This window comes from Heliconius melpomene, chromosome 3 (genome assembly GCF_056956725.1).
Source record: "Heliconius melpomene rosina isolate 202511_hmr_F chromosome 3, ASM5695672v1, whole genome shotgun sequence".
Lineage (NCBI taxonomy): Eukaryota > Metazoa > Arthropoda > Insecta > Lepidoptera > Nymphalidae > Heliconius > Heliconius melpomene.
The window spans coordinates 5,998,549-6,021,512 of NC_140391.1; the positions used below are offsets into that span (position 1 = coordinate 5,998,549).

At 32.6% G+C, this 22,964-nt stretch overlaps 2 protein-coding genes across 7 annotated transcripts; one reads left to right on the forward strand and one right to left on the reverse strand.

Moving 5' to 3' along the window:
• Positions 1-262: 262 nt before the first annotated feature.
• Positions 263-19,536, reverse strand: tau (microtubule-associated protein tau). 6 transcript variants are annotated; one of them, XR_014879450.1, is made up of 10 exons: positions 19,419-19,534; positions 12,106-12,231; positions 7,140-8,523; positions 6,967-7,010; positions 6,732-6,891; positions 6,078-6,286; positions 5,703-5,888; positions 3,911-4,081; positions 1,767-1,881; positions 1,167-1,305 (listed from the first exon to the last, which is right to left on the reverse strand). XR_014879450.1 is itself a non-coding variant. In XM_085207421.1 (9 exons), the coding sequence occupies exons 2-9, from the start codon at positions 12,136-12,138 to the stop codon at positions 1,108-1,110; spliced, it is 2,385 nt and encodes a 794-aa protein (XP_085063547.1). In that variant the 5' UTR covers positions 12,139-12,231; positions 19,419-19,535; the 3' UTR covers positions 263-1,107. The 6 variants fall into 6 exon arrangements, 5 of the variants coding, with proteins under 5 accessions (XP_085063547.1, XP_085063550.1, XP_085063549.1 ...); XM_085207421.1 differs by lacking the exon at positions 1,767-1,881 and having other exon boundaries at positions 263-1,305; positions 19,419-19,535; XM_085207423.1 differs by lacking the exon at positions 1,167-1,305 and having other exon boundaries at positions 1,350-1,881.
• Positions 14,365-15,777, forward strand: LOC146539962 (uncharacterized). Its single transcript, XM_085207435.1, has 2 exons — positions 14,365-14,541; positions 14,802-15,777. The coding sequence occupies exons 1-2, from the start codon at positions 14,469-14,471 to the stop codon at positions 15,026-15,028; spliced, it is 300 nt and encodes a 99-aa protein (XP_085063561.1). The 5' UTR covers positions 14,365-14,468; the 3' UTR covers positions 15,029-15,777.
• Positions 19,537-22,964: the final 3,428 nt, after the last annotated feature.

Sequence of the window (22,964 nt, forward strand, 5' to 3'; positions counted from 1 at the left end):
ACTTTATTTATTTTTATTTCCCTGTGAACAAACATGTTTAATAACAAATATTTGTTTTTTATTTTTTTAATTACCTTAGTTATCATTATCAGTTTACAATTTCACTTAGAAAGAGAGCTCATCATTCGTACAACAGAGACAGATATTTTAAAAATCATTGTTTTTATTTATTGTAAGTATAGGTATATAAAGATAATCATTTAAAGCAGTAAGGAAATACTTGAATATATCTTATTTGACTTGAGTAAAAATAAAACAATTATTTACACATATATAATATATATTAATATATTTTAAAAGATAAGTTCACAAACACGTTGAATATGTTTATAAATATACGTGGCTATGTTGCTGTGTCTAATTTCTTGATCATTTCTACGTAGTATGGTTGCAATTTATCAAATTATTTTTATTTAATTACATAATAATTATTACTCTAATTATAATATATTTGCGATAAATGTTAAACTACAATATTTGATGTAATTGTCGTGTAGAGTGTAGTGTCGTTCCTATTTACCTACTATTTGAAAAGCAACTAGTGATGTCTTATTTTAGTTTTTTAAATAAAATTATTTAAATTGATAATTCTAAATTGAAATATATTCATAATGGAAAGTCGCTCAAGTGATAATCAATTATAACTGTCAAGTAAAATATATGAAGGGGAGTACTAGATAATGACACTGGTTTCAAACCTGTTAAACTTTACAAAATTGTATTTTCAAATACTCATCTTTCTTAATATTATTTTTCTGTTGTGGTATTTCTAAAGCTGTGTAAAAAACCAGATTGCACCATAAAATTTATTGTTTCTCTCTAAAGTAATAATTTTTTTGTATATGTATTATTCTTACAAATAAAAGAATTACTCTGATAGAATATTACCATGAGTCTTATTAAAAAAAAATAAGACAAAAAATTGTAATATCATCATGTAAAATATTATTAGCATAAATAATATATATTTTTAATTAACTCAGTAATTAGATTTAAGCAACCGATGACGTCAAAATAACACATTCTACGTGTAATTGTGAGACACATACAGAAACCTATATAACTATGCCATTAAACATAGCTCTCGGAACTAAACACCGCAAGCTTTCAGTAGACAGAGAAAGCTGGTCGTGGTGTCAGCGAGGTCCGACGGGAGCAGGCGGAGCGCGGGCCGCGGACCTTGCGCGGAGAAAGCGCGCGAGGGGTGCGCGGCGTGGGAGGGGCGCGGGAGAACCGAGCTGACCTGCTCCTTGTCAAGGGACGGTCCTCTTCGGACCAATCTTGGATAGATGGGTAGTAGTTGTCCTAGATAGAAATATGCATATTAATTAATACGTAGGTATAATTAATTAAACAAATATTTTAATTAAACTGAAGTTCTTTTTATAGATGTGCGTCTTTATTTTTTACACCTGTAAAAACATTCTTCATTAAAAAAACCACATATTATGCAAGCAAGTTTTACACAGATAAATAATATCTACTGTATTATACAATAAATATACTTAGAGGCCAATATTGACGTAGGGACACAAACGTGCGACTGTAATTGCAACAGTATGCGAGTTCGATTCTCGTTCGGGGAAATTAAATATTTAATATTTTTATTTCCTATTTCTGATGACGTGTAAAAGTATTTAGAATTCGGCGGATAGTGATGAACGGAAGTGTCTGAATGGAAACGAGGTGTTTAACACTAGGTTTCCAGGTTTCCTCTGCATACCTGTACGTTGTAAATCCTAAAAAAACCTTTTATTATTACTCACCTAAAAGCTTCAATACTAAAGTAGTTACTTCATAAAGTACAGTGCTAGTGCATTGTGTGTGGGACTAAGATGAAGAGTGGCTGCTCTAAATGATTTCTGCTTCACTTAAACACAACTACAATATAAATAAAACAATAATGACAGCATTAACTTGTATTAAAATTATGTTTATCAATTTTCACAATATTATGCATCTAGATGTTAAAATTGAATATTACCCACTACTTTAATCGTTTGTAACGCCCACAAATAAATTGAAAAGTTGAAAATCTTATCAGTAAAAAAGTGAAAAAAACAAATGGATGATTAAACTTAAATTGGATAGTAGAATAAGTTACACACAAACAAAATGTATATTTCCATTTCTTAAAATAATCAAATGCATGTCTACCTTAAGAGTTAGGTACAATATCATTGCGAAAATAACGTGGCTAAAGCGTTCGAATACATACATCTATCTAATTCTAATTAGTCCTCATAATCATAACAGTAATCACATGTAAAACATTGGGATATCCTAAGAATAATTCTGTAATTTCAGTCATTCGCGAACACGCTGAGTTCTCGCTTCAGTACCTATTTATTGTAAAATTACTCGAAAACGTGAAACAATGGGTGTAAAAACAAGGTCGCTGTATAATTACGTATGAATTTAAAAGCTCAAGTTACTACTGAGCCGAGAACTTAGCACAATTTCAAAGCTCTCCAAGTATACCCACTCCGTCGTCCACACTCTACACCAGTCTACGTTATGAATGACACCAATACTTTTGTCTCTTATCCATGAAATATATATTTTTTAATATTAATTCTAGAAAAAGAACTCACGAGTGCTACTACCGTTCGATATTGTACAGTGTTGTGCATTTCTAACTGATACAAAGTTGAATTATCTATTACAAAAACAAATATTGCCACACTTTTTAATCTGTAGGTAAATTTTCTAATAAAAATGAATAAATATTTGAAAATATTATAATAGTATACATTGATTTATTATTAAATAGACAAAATTGGAATTTTGGTGTATGATGCGTAATTAAATTCACATATAGGTAGGTATTATTATTTAGATGTTGGCACTCTTGCGTTTGCACCAAAAATGTAATGTCATTTATGGATCTTAACATCTAAAGTATTAAATGTAAATTAATAATCACAATAAAGCGCATAAATCAAATATTAAAATAATTTGTTAGATTTTATCAACATATTGTCCACAAGATATGCTAAGATTTTGACGATATTATAAAGTTATAAGGAAACGAGCAAAGGATCACACATTAATCGCCCAACTGAGTAGGTACATTGACTTCAAAAGTTAAATCTATTAACAAGTTAAATAAAAATATAAAATTTTGGACTTTTCAGTTAGTATCGATTGTAGAAATAGTAATCGCAAAGCGTTTAACACGGCTGTTGATTTAAATTCTCATCCGCTTTCGTTGGCTGCGCCGATGGTGGGACTGGACTCTACGACAAAATATTTATGTGTAAATATATAATAAACAATAGTGATATTATTTATGTGACGGTTCCGTAGAAATAAAGCGCAATTAAAAATAAAATATTTTTGGAAGGAAATTATTTAAGAGTAAAAAATTCAACATATTATTATTTTCCAATTGCGACATAATTCTAGAAGGAGAATGGAATAATACATAAAAACATAAATTAGTAAAATTAATATAAAAAAAAATAACAAAAACAAAATAATACGTGTTAGAAATGTTCGAGTATGTAGTTAAAAGGATAGCAAAGCACACACTAGTGTCTAATATACCTTGCGCCTCAAACATTCAATTCAATAATATGAGTATAAGTACTCAGGCTGAAACAAAAATGAAAGATATAATGAATCCGAGATACGATAGTGATTGAGGTGAGGATGACTATATATACCATCCCAAAAAAACAACTGACAAATCTTATAAATGCTTAGTGTTCATGAAAAATGAAAGGAAATTTAACATATATAAAAAACAAAAATTATATTTTGGCATAAGAGATGATTTTCTAAATGGAACTAATATCGATGATTTTAAAACCTTCACCAAAAACAAAAAAAAACATAAAAAAAAACGAAATAAAGCGAAAAAAAAAGGAGTCCTATAATCCCATGAGAGCTGTCCCCTGTCCCTCACCTCCTGCCTGGACTGTCCGTGGCTGCTGGGCAGCGGCGAGTGTCCGCCGACCTGCTTGATGTAGTCCTTGTCGTCAAATATTTTAATATCACCCCCTCCGGGCTTGTGCTTTACGTTGTCGAGGGAGCCCACTTTACTTTGTGCTTTGAAATCCAACTTTTGGTTTTCAATCTGTGTAAAAAGTTAATGTGCAATAAAAATACTTATATATTATAAATATAGTGCATTATATATAATAATATTATCTATAATAATATATAATAGCTAAAAAGTTCTAATAAATGTTTCTGTTTTCTTTATATTTAATAACTACTTTATTTTATAATAAATAATTTTAGCAGCAATTTTGAATTGTTACGTACATATTAGAACTTTTTACACGATTATTGTGTGATAAATAATTAAAAATATAATATTCATTGTGTTACGTATATAATATAATAAAATATAATATACATATAAAAGCGTTTATTATGTATATTTATATATGAGTCATAAATAATTATAAATCATAATTATATTGTTGAGGCAGCGTGCGAGTGTGTGATTCATATTTAAATTCATATTAGTTATAATTATGTTACTGTAATTTAAATAAACAATTAAAAGATCTTTTTGCTTGTTAACAGCTATTAAATAAATTTAATATTTATATAATACACATGTATAATTTCAGTTTGGTGAGATGCATAATTTTATAGTGTGTACATTCTCAGTCGTATTTTGCGGTTCACCTGTGTCGATTTAAAAGTATACATTATACTCTATAATTATTTATCGAATCAGAAACATTCACGAAATTTATTGTTTTGTTTATAATTTTGGACAAAATAAATCTTATTGCAAAGTTAAAAAGGAACGCTTAATGCTGTGACAATTCTTTTTACTGGCAAGGGCTGTCACGAAATGAAGTACAGATATTTCGATAGTATTTTTTTTATTGTCACTTTTTTATGTTATAGTCATATAGTCATTAGCTTGTGTATTTGAATTAGCTTATTGTTAAGACTCTTTAGAAATATTTAATTATTCTCTATATGATAATAATTGTTTCTGATTCGATTTAGATGTTATAATTTATAATATCTTATTTATATAATTATAATAGTTGATAAGTCAGCGTGAAAAACATCCACAACACCCGTCCTACAGACGATGAATTAAATCGACAATTCTAATTGTCAACTTTTGACATTCTTGAGAAATATTACCAAACTGACCTTCCTATAACATCAAGATTTATTTGACGATCGCCACCTGGGTAAGGCCCATTTTACAAACTAGAAATAGGATTTTCTTTTAAGCCATATTTTCCTGTATATATTTCCGATTTATTATTATTAATTAGTATTATAATAATTAAGGTTAATTAAGTGCCAATCTGTACATATTTCTTTCTAAAATATACTGTGCTTTGCTTCGTACGAATCAGCGTCATATTTCGTGTATGTATAAGCATATTAACGGAAATTACTTACCGATCTCGTCTCGACACTTGCTAAGTTCTACGGATATCAAGAATGATACAAATTACAGCATTTACTCATATATGATACACAAATATTGCAAACTATTGCTTCACAGTGCCAATTATGTGTCTACATAATTGCGACCAAACCTACAAACCTACTGATTGACTTACAAGTTAAACGACATGTTAGTGAAACTGAAAATTAATTTAAAATTTCTATACTCACTGTGGGATTGTCTTTTCCGTAAATGATTATATATTTTTTTATAATAAGTTTGTTTATATGTCAATCTGTTAAGGTCATAAAAATAGTGATGTTACCTTTACCCCCCCTCCGCCTGGTTTGTGAGTGATGTTGATCGTGGAAGCCACTTTTGGTTTTGCCTTTTCTTTAAAGTCCAACTTGACAGTCTCAATTTTCTTGTCTCCTCCTCCTGGCTTGTATGCTGCATTTTGAAGAGATCCAATTTTTGATTTGGCGTTCCATTCCAATTTCGTAGTTGTGATCTGCAATTTCATTAAAAAAATAAGTAAAAGTTTGTAAAGTTAGGAATAATATAAAAGAGGGCATAAAGTGGTATTTATTATATTAGTCGACATATAATTTTTGGCTGTTATTTTAATTTTTAATGCAATAAAAACTAATATGTCACTATGTTAGATATTTAAAGATTAATACCAATTTTAAGCTTGTACCTTCTTAGCTCCTCCACTTGGTGTATAAGCTTCATTTTTAGCGGCAATTTTCGGTGCAGCGTTATTAAAATCAAGCTTCCTATTCTCAATTTTAACTTTGCCACCACCTGGTTTGTATGTGGTGTTTTCCAAAGATCCGATCTTAGACTTTATAGCTTTAATATTTGGTGATGGAGCACTTCCAACTTGCACTTTATTCATAGGTATTTCTATAAAAAATAATAAAAAATTAAAAATTATATGGCCATTTATGTAGTTGGCCTTATATTTTTTTATAGTGTAGATAATAATAAAATAATGTCGAGTCGAGGTACTGGGGCACAAGTGTGCACCTGTAAACGTGACGGTTATTGATTCGATTTCTACTTGGGGAAATAAAATATTTCATATTTTAATATCTTCGGTCTTGATAACAGGTGCGGTGTTAAATTCCGCCACTCTGCAGAATCTCCTACCTCTTAACTTTAGGTTCCCAAGTTCCCTCTGCCTACTCTGCTATGTCCAGGATAAAAAAAATATAATTTCAAGTGCAGTTACTATGTGTAGCTGAAGAACAAATGATCTTCAGTACATTGACCCTTGATACACAGAAATCTATTCTTTTATAGAAATTACTTAAAAATATTTTTAACACTAAAAGAAAAAGAAACATACTCTTCTTTTCATTTGGCTGTAGAGTGTCAGGAGTTTTAGCCGTAGCGCTTTTGCTGGATGACCGAGACAGGCTTTGTTTTATGCTGCTGCTGGATTTCTCCTTTGTTGGCAATTTACTTGGTAGCTTTTTATTTGGGGATCCAGGAGATCCATTAAGATCCTGTTAATTTTAAAGCAATATATAAATATATCAACTAAATATATTATTGTTTTTCTTAATGTAACTTGATCTTACATTTCCTTGTGTTGATTCATCAACGCCACTATCATTGTCACCATCTGAAAAATATAAAAACAAATGTGAAAAATGACATATTTCTAGCTATTTTTTGATTTACCATTATAAATTTATAGTTTGGTCCATCTCAAAAAAATACATTATAAAATTAGTTAAACTATATGAATTACCTTTTGGCTTGGAGCTGGGAGCAGAAGCAATTTTACGCGGTGTTGATTTTTTAGAATCGGAAGGTGTTACTGAAGTTTTTAAATCTGTTGGTTTTTTATTATTGAAAACAGGAGATTTCGCATCATTACATGACTTAGATTCTAATGTTGGAGATTTTGAGTTGATTTTGTTAGTAGGAGTGGTCGGTTTTACGTCTTTGTTAATATCAGATTTGATTTCTTGTTTTGTTTCAGATTTAGGTGTTTTAGGGCGCTGCGGTTCTGGTGTCACACTTTGTGATTTGTTAGATGCTACAGAGTTCTGAGAAGCATTTTTAGGCTCTGGCGAATCATCACTACGAGTCAGAGATGGTGAACGATCTGACAGATCAGTTTTATTTAAACTAGTGTCAGGTTTTATCGATAAATTATTTTGTGATATCACGTCATCATCATCATCCGATTTCTTTTTAGATGATAAATTTGAAAAAGATCCCATGAAAGATTCTGTCATTTTGGAACCAGCCAAACGTGATTCGGGGCGATCTGGAATATCTTTACCTTCAGCTGATGCCTCGGATTTAATACTCTCTTTAGAACCAAGAACATCTTTACTGCCACGCAATTCTTGAATCAGTCCAAGTCCAGGGCTACGACTAGATAGGTCTTCATATCGACCACCTACAGCACTTACAGATTTTCGTCGATCGTCATCCATTTTTAGTGGACTAGGTGCACCAGGTGCAGCCGCAATACTGAAACTTCTGCCTTTAGTCGCTCCCGGCACTTCATTACCACTGTCAGGTTTTGTATTGTTAATCTGTTCATTAGAACCGATTTGATTCTCCAGGTTGACTGGTTTATTTTGAGCTGATGTAGGTGAATCAAGGCCCTTTAGCGAGCCTTGTGATGGTTGTCTTGGCAACTGGGTATTATTAAGAGCACTTAATGTTGTTTTTGAAGTTCCGTTAGGCGTGGTTACAAATTGAGGAGGCTGACGTGGTCCAAATTGAAGAGTATTGGGCACTGGGCCCCGCTGTGGCGGTTGTGTTGATGTAGGCGATTGAGCTGGCCTTGCTCCTTGCTGAGTGGGAACTGGCGGTTGATTCAATGGGCGTATTGCAGGAGATTGACTACGAATTTGTGGTGATCCAGGAGGGCCCGCAGGGGATGGTCCTCTCTGGACTTGATTAACTGAACGCGGCCCAAATTGCGGGGGACTGGAAACAGGTCCTCCCGGTTGAAATTGTGGTCTTTGCTGTATTTGTGGACCACCTGGTCGCAGTGACTGGGGCGAAAACGCTGATCTTGAATCTGCTCTCGTAAAAGGTGGGCGTGTAGGCAAGCTTTGACCAGAAGATTCTAATCCGTTGGAGCCACTTGAATTCCGAGGCTCAACCGGGGCCTTATAATAAAGTGAAAAATTAAATATAGCGATTATACATTAAGAAAAGAATTTTTTTATATAAAAAAATGTATTAAAATAAGATAAAGTTCCAACTGTTTAACATAAATAATATGATAGTTAAGTACGAATGAAGCGAGCAATGCCCTGAGACACCAGTTGTCACGAACTCGGCTAGTAGGTCAACGAGGTATTGATAAAAAAAATGCAAGCACCGCCGGTACATTCCACGTTATATGTATATTTAAGTATAACAAAATCCAATATTACGATTCGATTGTTCTATTGAATTATATTTAAAAAACTCTTGTTTAGTATGTATGTATGTATGTAAAGGCATTTACATTTTTATCTAGTAGGTATTCTTCGGCCACGTTATCAACTGCTGTTTGAGTTCGGCCATTTTTACACTTTACATATCTGTTTTAGCAGATTATAAAAGAACACCTTTTTCCTATAACATTATTCACGATAAATAATTTTAAAGTAAAGTAAGTACATTGGTAGAATGGCGTTAGTTATATGATATGCATTAATATGTCTACCGCACTACTGCGGTGCAGCCGCTATATTTATGACTAAAGTAGAGGCTAGATTCTATAATAATGTAATCTCAATAATTTAATGCATATCTGTTTATTTTCTAAGAAAATTCTTCGAGGGATTTTGTATGGATTTGAATAATTGAAAACATTAGAAAGACCTAGAGAATATAAGATTATATACACTCAATTTTAGCAGATGCCACACATAATTATTAAAAGCTTTTTGTAGACTGAAGTTTACTAAAATCATGAATATTCGATTTACTGTAAATTAAAAACTTATTTATCATTGATGTTAGAATTTCATTTTAAGATCAATGAATTTGGGCCATTTTATTATATCAGCTATTCTTTTATACTAAAACGTTGCTAGTTGAAAGTCTACTTTACTATCTTTGCTTGTCATTTCTCAACATATATTCGTCTGTATTGAGGCTCACACGACATTAAATCGATAGAATTGTGGTACTATTCCACCACACGTTACGAAAAGGTCAACACAGATCGCGTGAGAGCCTTATGTAACGCGATCCTCCAATAAAACTGATCAATTTACATCAGAAAGTAGTAAAATTCATTTTGTTGCTCATCTTTGTTTTATTTTATTGGCTGCAACTGCAATCATGATATATTAAATTTCTATGTCTACTATCTTCCTCCTGGCATTAATCCCGGCTATTGCCAGGGTCTGCCCTCCTACTCAACCTACTCCACTTTGCACGGTCTTTTGCGTCCTCGGTGGTTAGACCATTGGCTCTCATGTCCTGCATCACGACATCCAGCCAGCGCTTCCTTGGGCGTCCAGGAGGTCTCACTCCAGGAACTGATATAGCAAGGCACTTGCATCCGACATAGTTCTTAGGCCGGCGCGTAACGTGGCCAAACCATCTCAGACGATGCTCTTGGAGCTTATCCGCTACGTCACGGACCCCAAGACTACCTCGAATGAATGTGTTGCGTATGCGGTCAGACCGCGTTACGCCGCACATCCACCTCAGCATCTTCATTTCCGTGACGTGAAGCTCCTGAGTGTGCCGAGATAGTGCCGGCCAACATTCGCTGCCGTATAAAAGAACCGGTCGGATGATGCTCTTGTATATCAGCCCCTTGAGCTTGGGCAGTATTCTGCGGTCGCAGACCACACCAGTGACCTCCCGCCATTTGGCCCAGGCAGCGCTTATCCGCCCTTGGACATCGTGATCGATGCCTCCAGACTCGTGCATAACGGATCCAAGGTACCTGAACTTCTCCGACTTAACGGCTGGCTCAGGACCTATAAGGATGGTGCTCGAGTCCCGACTCCCGCAGGCCATGTACTCTGTCTTCGACACATTTAGTTTAAGACCGCCGTTCTCAAGCGTACCCTTCCAGAGGTTCACTTTACGCTCCAGCGTCAGTCGGTTCTCGGCAATGAGTGCTATGTCGTCGGCATACATCATCAGCCATGGAGGCTGGTCCTGGATGTGAGCCGAGACAGTATCGAGCACTACATTGAATAAGAACGGACTAAGAGCCGAGCCCTGGTGAACCCCCACCGTAATCGGGAAGGATCTAGTGTCGCCAACAGCAGTCCTAACCATAGAAGCGGAATCGTGGTACATGTCTCTGATAATCTCAATATAGGCCTCAGGGATCCCTTTGGATCGCAATGCCCACCAGATACACTGACGAGGCACACAGTCAAAGGTCTTCTGCAGATCTAAAAAGGCCACATGCAGAGCTGAGCTCTCCTTTTTTCCCTGTATGCCTCCATCAAAGTTCTGAGGGCGAAAATGGCGTCCATGGTGCCCGATCCTGGCTGAAATCCATATTGAGACTCAGAGATAGTACACTCTCGGCGGAGCCTGAGGTCGATCATGCGCTCGAAGAGCTTCATGGTATGACTCATAAGCTTAATGCCCCTATAACTACCACAATCTTGAACACTGCCCCTTCCTTTGTAAATAGGGGTAAAATTTCTATGTCTACTATATATTCGAATAAACTTTTATTTATTTTTTAGCGTAGTGTCTTATTATTCTTATTTTATACAAGTTTGAAAAGTACCTTTTTAATCTTTAATACGAAGACACATATATCGATCACGTGAAATAATAAAAAAGAACAATTTTCAAGACAATAGGTTGTTTCTGTAAAATGACACCGACGACGACATTGTTATATTTAATTTTATTTCTATTGAACAATTCCATTCATATTTAACAGAAAGCAACGTATCTGTCTCATCAAATGTCTAAATAAAAACTGTAAAACCCATGTGGTAAATGTAGTGTACCTGGGTGTAATTACATGAACTACGTTTTAATAGTACAAGACACAAGTCCTACAAATTATAAATAAAATAAAAAAAAATCTAATCAAATCAGCTTCACGCTGTATCCCGCACACAGCAGGGTAGGCAGAGAGAACCTACTGTTAAGACACTCCGTTCCCCACTTTCTGCCGAATTCTGGAGACATTGAGTGTTGAATGGCAGAATTCAACGCCGCGCTTTATCTCGACACCAGAGCGAAGAAATGAAAATATAAACGTAAATAAATATTTCACTTCTTCGAGTGGGGATCGAACCCACAACCGTCGCGTTACACACTCTTGTGCCGCTGCGCCACGACGGCCTCTATAAATAAAATATTTAATAAGAAATCAAAATAGTTACCAAAACCCGGGAGTACTAAATAAAATAGTGACATACCTATGTGTCATCATCATACATTTGCTCTGCAATATATATTATTAATAATAACAACATATTCCATTAGCTAATTATAATTATCTGCGAGTAAACAATTCGCTTTAAATAAGACTGATTTATAATTAGTAAGCGCCTAAATTAATCGGGCTCCATAACTATAAAAAACTTTGAATATTAAAAACAAACTTTATACGACTATTGATTTCTACTCAAATGTTCCTGCGTATTACTATGTCATCGTTAGGTTAGTGCTTCGAACTGCTTTCGGTGATTTTGTTAGAATGTGGACAATAAAGTGCGGTTCTAAACTCCGTGATATCGTGCTCTATCCGCCACAAGGCTTACCCGATTCACATGGTTACTTGGTATTTGCTCCATAATATTTACAATCGCAAATTCTGGAGCAGTAAAACCTTTATATCATAATCTTCGTACGGCGACGAGTTGTCTATTTGCGATATCTCCTTGAAACTATAAAAACAATATTTTTTATTATTTAGGTTTACGTAAAAGCTACCATAAAGCGTGATCCTGTGCGTGAGTGGCGCAGACGGCCTACCCATGAACACCTTTGTTACAAATAATATTTAAAAAGGTGATATAACTGATCTACTGTTTACTCTTGTGCTTTAGTCGACATCGAATTGATTAAAAAATTATATACGAGTGCAAATGATATTTAATAAATAAAATGAAAGGTTAGTATCTAAGTAGCTGATAAATATTAAAATAAAGAAGAGAAATATTTCACAATATTTTAAATACTATGCAGATGTCACAAGTCACTTGTCGTTTGAATCAGTTGTTTTAACGAGTTGACTAACCATTTGGTAGTTAGTGCCGACGTAAATGGACAAACGTAGCTATCATTCAACCTACGTCACGTGTATCTTGAATTTTTTATAATTTAAAATTAGTCACTATGTCAAGATTATAAAGAACACGTATTGTAACGTTGTAATCGACTATGACGAATCAAAGAAAGATTTCCAAGTTTGACCCAATTATACAAAAAACATATATCAATATTTTCGTTATTCTATAGTGGACATGTTATATCTTTTGCTGTTAAAATTTTACTCTGGGTCCATCAAATTATAAAAGAAAAGAAATGGTGTAAAGTAGAGAACTGAGTATTATAATGACTAATTTCTATGAGTAGACTAATTTATAGGAAGCTCTTTGTCTCCTTCGCGTAAATATAAATTCTGTAACATATTGGTAAAATTAATAACTAATTAACTATTTTCCAAGAGTTGGGAGCATTGGGGCTTCTTCTTTCAGTTGCGTAATTTGTACGACGACGACGTCTCGTCTCTGCGCTTCTAGTAAAGACTATTATGAAAACAGAAACTCCTATAGGAGCGTCCTTTTACTCATACAACGTAGCCTTGAATGCGCTATCTCGTCTAAATCGTTTTCTTTAACCTCCGTCTTTATACCTGTATTTCTATATACACAAGAGTTATAAGAGTAACTTTAGTCATACTTTATAGAATAATAAAATTGAATGTGTTATAAAACTTATCTACCACTTCACAAAGGTTCTCAAACAGAATTATCCAGAAACTCGAGTATCATGACTGTTTTTAGATAACAGAATTATAAAATCGTATTATATTGACATCATTTATATCCTTGACTTATATTGTAATCCTTAAAATTTTCCATTAATTACTCCTATACAAACATTTATCATCGGTGCGAAGTACGATTTTATATCGAATATGATATTTATTTATTTATTTTAACACTTTATTACACCATAATAAATATTAATATTAAAAATAAAATTAATTAACTAAAACACAAAACGAAGAACAAACATAAATTAACTTAAACAAAAAAAAACAGAAAACTAAGAAACAAATGAAAAACGGTGTAAAGGCGGATAATGTATAACACCTGGAAGTACGAGGAAATTTTCCCTTTTTGTTCTAGAATATCACCGAAAAATATAAACGAATACAGGCTTAGTTATAAAGATAATGATTGATATCAAAAATTACAAATTTTAAAATATATCACAGAACCTAATGACCTAATTGTATATTAATATTAATTACTAAAAAATATATGTATTTCATCTAAATCTATGTTAATTTAAAATAACATTGTTCTATTTAAATAAACACAACAATTAATAAATGTAGTACACGCTTAAAATACGGAAGCCATTATTGTTTTTACTATAAATAAGAAATCTTAGATACCGCGCCGACGTCAGACAGATGACGAATAAAATATTTTAATATCACATTAGTGTGATGACGAAGTTGCGTAAATTAATGTGTCACACGTGTTTTCTTTGTAGAAATCATTTCATTCAAAAATATTATTACTATAAAAAAAATCACCTACACCTGTATTTCGGATATAGCAGAGTAGACAGAGGGAACATAGTGTTAAGGCACTCCGTTCCCCACTTTTGAATTCCCAACTCCAACTCTTACACTCAGGAATAATGAGTTGTTAATTAGTGTTAGCTTGGGAACTGGCTCGGCAAGAGGCTCGAGCGCGACAAATTCGCTAGCGTCATACGATCTGGCGTCAGAACATTACTGTGACGTGTTAGTGGTAGTCAGTAGTTTCTCTGCCAAATGACTCAAGTCACATATAAAGCGGCCGCGTCAACTATACAAGCCGCATTTCTCAACAAGCCTTCGTTCAATCGGGTACTAGTGTCTCTTATCAGTGTCGATTGTCCAATGTTTGTAAACGGTGTCGAAGTTATCAACTCTCGCTTGGAGCACGTTCATTTGGATTCGTTAAATAATAAATGTAAGTTTAATGTTTGTTTTTATTGTTGACAATATATTCTAAACAGCAATGCGAGATCTTTTCAGATTTTTTTTTATTGTTTACTTATATTTCAATAAAATATTTATATAACTGTTAATTATCTTTTACATTCATTTTTATAAATTCAAATATTGTACATCATACTTATAATTTATGAACAAAAATACAAAATACATTTTAGAAAACACAACAATGTAATTTTGCAATAAATATTATATTTGTCTTAATTGTCTTTACAGCAAACATGCATTCAAATACAGAAAAGGACAACGCTTGTGAAAAGGGTAAAACACTACCCACACTACACCTCACGCCGTCCGCTGCCAATCAAAGGAAGAGTGAAAGTAGTCCACAGCAAAGGGTTGACAACCCCTGGCTACTGAAACCACAGCATGAAATCCCACCGACGCCCCCGCCCCAGGCCGACGCAAAACCCATTAAATTTTTCCAACAAAGAATTGGATAAATCTTCACCAGGACAGTCTAGAGCAATCGAAATAACATTGGAATGGCAAGCTGCCATCTTGCCGGAATACAGACTTACAAATAAGTCATATAAAAATACTCCATTACGTTAATGAAAAATCAACGCGTAAAAATCGGAAGAGATAGGAAAACATCTTGTTATAAATATGTACGTACGAAGTATGTATTTGCGTCATGTTAAAAACTAAAGAAATAATATTTCAAGTAATAATATATTAAACAATATAATTGATGTATATTTTTTTGTATTGGTGAGAACTAAATATTTATCTTGTTCTTAAAGAATGTTAATTAAGTATAGGTAGCTTCAAGTTTTGCTTGTGGGTTTTCTGTGTGACGAGATTGTTATAACATAAAAGTTATGTATATTTACAAACTATTTCCATACTTAGACTATCACAGTTGATTTTGTTATTTATCGCTTCCTTTGTAAAAAGTGGTATAAAGTGTACATTAAACTAATTAGTCAATTGAATATGAATATCATTTAAGAACATTTAGCTAATATAGGTTAAGGGAATATAGGTATGATACAAAAAAATACTTAAGTAGAGAATAAGGGTTAAACAAGAGAATCTCAAGATTCAGCTAAATGTATGTTCTTAATGTATGATTCACGAATTAAAGACAGACATTATAATTTGTTTTGTTATTGCCACCATGACCAGGAACTCTGCCAACAAAATGACTCTATTTCTTTGTTATCTATATAATAAATAATATAAAAATGTTTTTGTGTCATTTGATAAATGATAATGACGTATATATGTTTTATATAATATATAAATACGTAAAAATATTAAATTGCTTATCTAGATTAATCCGTTTAATGCGAATCCCACTAAGTTTCTTTATATTAATATTATCGTTAACATTTTTATGTCATGGCACGTTTTACTTTTTAAATAGATACCATATTAACCGATATCTTGTAATTTCAACTTGTTAGCATACATATATGTATATACATAACGTAATAACGTGATAATATTAATTATGATAGCTTAAAAATAACTGTAGTCTATATTGTACATTCTTACTCTACTATATTGTTTAATGTCAATATAACAATTTTGTTAGCAAAATCTGACTTATTTAGAATATACCAGCATTTTTAACATCAATAAATAATCTTTATATAAAACAAGTCTTCCCAAAATCTAAACTTGTATAGATTTTTTTTGGTTCAGTCTATACTCCGCACATACCAGGAACGACACAGGGAATCTGGGAATTTGATTTTTTTACCAGAGATTAAATATTTTACTCCCCTGACTGGACATCGAATCCACAACAGTTACATTTACAGCCACATGCTTGGGTCCTTGCGTCATAACGATGGCTTCAATTCGTTCTTTTTTCTTTTCTTTTCAATAATTTAATTTTCCTTATGATTGAGTTATAATATATGTAAGACAAACTACAAATAAATACAGTAAAGAAATAACCGAGATTGATAAATATAGATATTATAAATGATAAATGATTTTGCTTGTTCATGGATCAGTACATTAGCATATTCATTAAAATTCAACTAGAATTTGCCTTCGATTGACTCGTGTACGTCAATTGAAATGTACTTCAATTAGAACATGTGATTTGCGAGTACATATCGGTTGGGGACTAAAGTACCTACTTGTATTTTCCACATTTAATGTATTATATATAAAAGTTTAATCTTTATTATAATCTTTCCCTCATACAATTATCAGCTTCACGCTGTATCCCGCACACAGCAGGGTAGACAGAGGGAACCTAGTGTTAAGATACTTGAAGTCAATGTCGCGATTTGCCTCGATACCGGAGCGAAAAAATTAAAATATAAATGTATACAAATATTTCGTTTCCTCGAGTGGGATCGAACCCACAACCAGTCGCGTTTACAGTCAAAACCTACTGCGCCACGACTAGCCTCGCAAAAAAAAGAAGATAAAACTTTAATCACTGTTATAATCTTTTCCTCATACAAATTATAAATGGCTATAAAACTTTACATTTTGAATTAAAATACTTACAAACTTATATTTTTTCGCGCATGAGTCACGATGACTCAGATTCGGTGAAACTCATAAAAAAGAAAATTACGTGTAGAAATTTGTAGAAAAAGGTAAAATTGGTACTTTTCAAATACAAAGTAGCTATTAACTTTGAAGTTTTCTTTTTGTGATTGAAATTAGGCCCCCATATAGAAAGTTTACTATAGCTAAATTGTTTTCAAAGATAAATTTAAATTATTATTTTCGATTTAAATTTATATTTTTGTTTTGTTTGCGAATATTTTCTTAATATATTGTTTTAGCTATTAATTGTAAGTAGTTTAAAATAATGTGAATAAAGAGAGTAATGGTTTTCAATTAATAAACTAACTTAATGACTCTATTCTAGTGCAGAACTGCACTACTGCATTATGAATAACCAAATACTTAGATAAATGTATATTTTATTCATAGAAAAGAGGGCACTTATTTTACACATTGACACTATTGAACCAATTAAATAATTTTAGTTTTGAAATTAGAAAATAAAAATTGTATAACTATGGAAAACAGAATAAGTTTTCTATGTAAATATACAATATGACCTAATAGTCATAATAAATGTGCAAAAAAAGCACAATATTATGTTGTTTATGTTGTATATGGTATATTATGTTGTTGTTTTAGATTTTCACAATAAAACATGTTTACAAAATTAAATTGTTTACATAAATAAATTGAAAGTATATATATATTTATTAGTTTCGGAGAAGTAACAAAATGAACAAAAGCACGATTCTACGACCTGATGCGGAATTGCGTAGGCGCTCTCAGTGACGAAGACATTCAAATGAAGCAATTGAGCTTATTGACCGTACGACTCACTCCCAAAATAAACTCCTAATCACTTTTACCTACATATGTATCTTTATTTTTAACCTTGCTAACATCATTACCTAAATAAAAATTATATTCGGCTTCCATGTTTTAGAAGAAATGTGGAAAAAAGTTATTAATTGAATACTTCAACCAATAAGGAAGAGAGACGCTATTAAATATAATCAAAGGTTCCAAAAGCACGCGAACCAACTGACCTGGTAAATAATGATATTTTTTACAATTTTAAACTGTTATTTCACTCTAATGAAAGAAAAATACTTTTTAGAAAACATAAAAATCACACTACGTCCAAATTTTCGTATGTTTTCTAAAAAGTAAATAAGAATTATGCCATCACAACACTGAAAGGATGGCAAACACTGCAAATAGACCAGGACCTAAACACTAAATTGAATTGGACTATTCTGAAGATAGTCTGTTTAATGTGAACTATTCTGAAGAAAAGGAGGATAGTACTGAAATGCTTCCTGCAACAAGAACAAAAACAAAACAAGGACAAATCTGATTATGGCTAGATAACCGATGGCAGATATGAACAGAAAATATTCTCCTACCAGCCTAATCATTATGATATTCCAAAATCATAATAACTTTGCCAACTACTATTTATAAGTTGTTTAAAAAACAATTAAATAGTTATCTTTTTACTACTATTACAGTTTAAAATGTAATATAAATCTTGTAAAAAAATAACTCATTTGTATAATTTTTAAAGACCATTAAAGGTATTTTATTATCTAATAAAAGTAAAAAATCATTACTGTTTGTGAAGAAGCCGTGGTTTTTAAAAAAATATAACAATATTTTAATATTTCCATGTCAATAGGTATCTCACAACGACTCTTCTGTTCTCTTATCTGATATTAAGTAGGCACGTATTTAGAACAAAATAAATGGAATTGCGTGCGTTTATTTATTATTTGCATACATACGAATTTTAGGAAAATAACATGCAATTCCTGTCTCGTTAATCTTTCAATTCAAAGATGTCTTCTTATCCTAATATTTTATGATTGTAAAGTTTACTCGTAATAACACTGAAGTGCTCACAAAATTGTATTAATAGTAATTTATCGAGGAAAGTCTTGCCTAACTCAATTTCAGACCACCAATAGGTCGGTCGATATCTAGGCTGCAACGGTGAAACCCCAGGAGTATTCACGAAAGTACTTAGGTAAAGTGACAATATAATAAAGACCAAGTATTTTTTTTGTATCTAATGATTTCTTTAGATAATATTAATTAGTACTTTAGATAGTTCGATATCCCTTAAGTACGTAATATTTTAGGGATTCTAGTAATGTTCTTAAAATCTACAATTTGCTGCTTCTACTATGAACGTGATCGATTCTGCCCAAATTAACCAATAATTATACACTACATACCTATCTATATTGTAGTATATTGTGAATATACGACGTGATTTCTAGAATATTCTATAAGCTTAAGCTGCGATGGTGCTTATATTTATTATATTATAATACTAAAACTCACCTGAGATGTCGCGATAGACAGACACAATTGTATTGAATGCGGTTAAGGTATTATTAAATCGTTTGAACTGGCAAAGGACGCCCTCCGGTGAGGTCGCCGGCAAAGCCTGATATGCCGCGATACGTTGCTGCCTCTATTGGCGACTAGAGTACGCGAAGACATCTATAGTAAACAGACTGGACCTCACTCATTTCCATCAATTGTATGCAATATTCAAAATTTTCCAAAATATCTTGCAATTACGAAAATATAGGAAAATCTGTATATAACTTTTAGTCGTTATTAGTTTTATCTTTTCAATATAATAATTTATTGTTTTAAGAGTCACGTGTCTAAACGATTCATAGTACTTCACAAGGGTGCGTCCTGCGCCCTGAAAGCGATGCGCGCGCATTCCATTTGCTCGTGTTCCAGCTCGAGATGTATTAGTAACCGTATGTATCGACGGTAGGTAATTTATCGATGGTATATAGCTTATTTTTTAATATATAGAGACAGGACTATAAAATTACTATGGCCCAGCTATTATTATGATTATAAACAGAAACAATAAAATTCTGTTCAACATTAATAATTATTAATAATTATATATTGTTAAATCAGCTTCACACTGTATCCCGCACACAGCAGGTTAGGCAGAGGGAACGTAGTGTTAAGACACTTCGTTCCCCATTTTCCGCCGCACTCTGGAGGCATTTAGTGTTGAGTGGTGGATCTCAACACCGCGCTTTCCCTCATCAGCAACAACCAGTCAGGTTTACTTGATGCCCGCGCCACGCGAGGCCTCACTTTATATTATTCTAGATTTTAAAAGTATAAAAAATTATCTATATCGCTTTAGAGGATTTACAAAGATAATATTTGTTAAAACAAGAAGCTCTACTTCTTAGTAAGCATGTATTATAAAATGAGATTAAACATTACAACATAAATGATATGTCATACATACGATTGTCGAAATATACTACGTAGTAATGATGATATATTTGTTTTAATAAAAAAACATTTTAATGCCGATTGTGAGATGGACCAAAACTATAAATACTTACTTAATATACAAATTAATACATATTAACCCAACTGTGTGTACCTTCAATATGTTTACCTGAAACAAAAAATAAATTTTTAAATTGTATTTTAGTAAAATCTGAGGCCGCCGTGGCGCAGCGGCACAAGGGTGTGACTGTAACGCGACGGTAGTGAGTTCGATCCCCACCCGAGAAAGTGAAATATTTATTTATGTTTATATTTCCATTTCTTCGCTCTAGTGTGGAGGCAAAGTGCGGCGTTGAGTTCTGCCACTCAACACGCAATGCCCCCAAAATCCGGCAGAAAGTGGAGACCGGAGTGTCTTAACACGAAGTTCTCTCTGCCTACCCTGCTGTGTGAGGAATGCATCATGATGTTGAACAAAAAAATATTAGTAAGCCCCAGGTAGTAAAATGTTCATTATTAAACAAGGTGGGTAATTCATAAGTTACCTACTAAGTAGGTATACTCGGAATTTCCAACGTAGGCAAAAGTCTTCAGAAAAATTTCACGAAATAAAATTAACCATAATGACGCCTGTAAAAAAGTCGTTTACTCGAAAGAACTGAAACTGTTTATATTTTCTTTATTTTATACTTGTTTATTTATAGCTTAAGAAGCGGTTTAAATTTATTATAAGAACAGTGTTTTCCTATTATTTAATTAAATTTTGAAATAAAAGAAAAGAAAAAAAGGATTTTTTTATTTAAGTATACCATTTTTGAAATGTAATGCTAATATAATATTTATTTCGGAATTAAGCAATTTTGAAGCGTCAACAAGTCTTTAATTGCAACGGTACAACACAGGGGCTACCCTGTGTATTATTCCCTCACAATATCATAAGAACATGACAAAAAAATGTGCCTTAATAATGAAATTGAAAAAGTTAGAAATTTGCTTCACGCAAACTAACATAACCTACATTTTGTAGAAAATTCAATATCTTACATAAATTATAGCAGTAATTTTACAAAATAAATGGTCGTCATAATATTTTGAAACATGCCAGAATCCATACAGAACGTTAGTATAGTATCTATCTATTACATTGCAATCTAAATATAATAGCGAAATGAAAATGTCTAGAATTATTATTTGATTCATTCAATCTATTTAATATCCATCTAATACTAAATATATTTGTATGTCGCGTGGTCTAACACTATATTGACGATTCCTTCTATGCAAAACTGGAAAATCCTTGAAGCATTACGACTTGCGGGCGTTCGTTGGTTCCTAGCAGGAAGACGGTGGTTGCGTGTTGCGTGTCGCCTTTCATTAGGTTACTGGAACCGTGCGTCTCGCTTTTCAGGCGCTTGCTCGAAAATGTGTGATGCCTTCTCCATTGTATTTATTTATCTATTTATATTATCAGGCAGTTTTCGCAAATTTCAGTTATTTTTTTATTTATGTTATTTACGTGATATTGGTATTTAACAATTAACTTCAATTGAAATGAAATGAAATGAAATCACAGGCAAAGGGACCTAGTGGTAAGACTCTCCCTACTTTCTAGAGGCATTGCGTGTTGAGTAGTGGAACTCAACGCCACGCTTAGGCCCGATACCACCAATGAATCGAATCCACAACCTCTAGGGTTATAGCCACACGCGCCATCACTGGCCTTATGAACCAAATAAACCTAGTGTGAAAATATCAATCCCATCAAAAACATAAATGTAAAAAGAAAGCCAAGTTCTGTAATAAAACGTATGCTTTCAGCGATAAAAGAAGTGAGATGTAAATGTATGCCAAGTTCAATGGTCAGTCCTGAAATTTATTTTTAACAATATAAAATATTTTATAACAACTGAAAATGCCCATTCTTCTTACAACTTGGAGACTTCATTTATGTGTAATATCTGACTTGGCTAGTTTTCATATAAATTTACAATAGAATCTGAATAGAATAGAATAGAATAGAATTTGAATACATTCATTAATATCGATGTAAATTAATTTGAAAACTAGCCAAGTCAGATATTACACATAAATGAAGTCTCCAAGTTGTAAGAAGAATGGGCATTTTCAGTTGTTATAAAATATTTTATATTGTTAAAAATAAATTTCAGGACTGACCATTGAACTTGGCATACATTTACATCTCACTTCTTTTATCGCTGAAAGCATACGTTTTATTACAGAACTTGGCTTTCTTTTTACATTTATGTTTTTGATGGGATATCATTACTTTTTGTACAGAAATTATAAGTAGGAAGGTTCATAATGTTATCAAAATCAAAATATTCTTTATTCAATTTGGCCATTACAAGTACTTTTCCTATAGGAAGCTACTATAACAAGAAACTCAAGAGTTGCTCTTTTTAAAACATAGTTTAGAGTAAGCGCTTCATAGGACATTTCTCTTCGCCGAATAAACCAAGTAGGACACCATTGTGATAATACACTTCTATCTTAATATTGTACAAATCTACTGCAGCCTTTATTTCGGAAGTAGCTCCGTACGTAGTTAAGCAAAGCATGTCTTCTTTAGAAGAGTAAGGATTCCCGTTT

Bases quoted from the DNA above. Each gene is read 5' to 3' on its own strand.
- tau (XM_085207421.1), bottom strand. From the start codon at position 12,138: ATGGAGCAAATACCAAGTAACCATGTGAATCGG. The intron at 8,524-12,105 runs GTAAGCCTTGTG...CTTTATTATAAG, and splicing joins CAAGTAACCATGTGAATCGG to GCCCCGGTTGAGCCTCGGAA. The intron at 1,306-3,910 runs GTGAGGGACAGG...ATTTCTATCTAG, and splicing joins ACGGACAGTCCAGGCAGGAG to GACAACTACTACCCATCTAT.
- LOC146539962 (XM_085207435.1), top strand. From the start codon at position 14,469: ATGTTTGTAAACGGTGTCGAAGTTATCAACTCTCGCTTGGAGCACGTT. The intron at 14,542-14,801 runs GTAAGTTTAATG...TTGTCTTTACAG, and splicing joins GGATTCGTTAAATAATAAAT to CAAACATGCATTCAAATACA.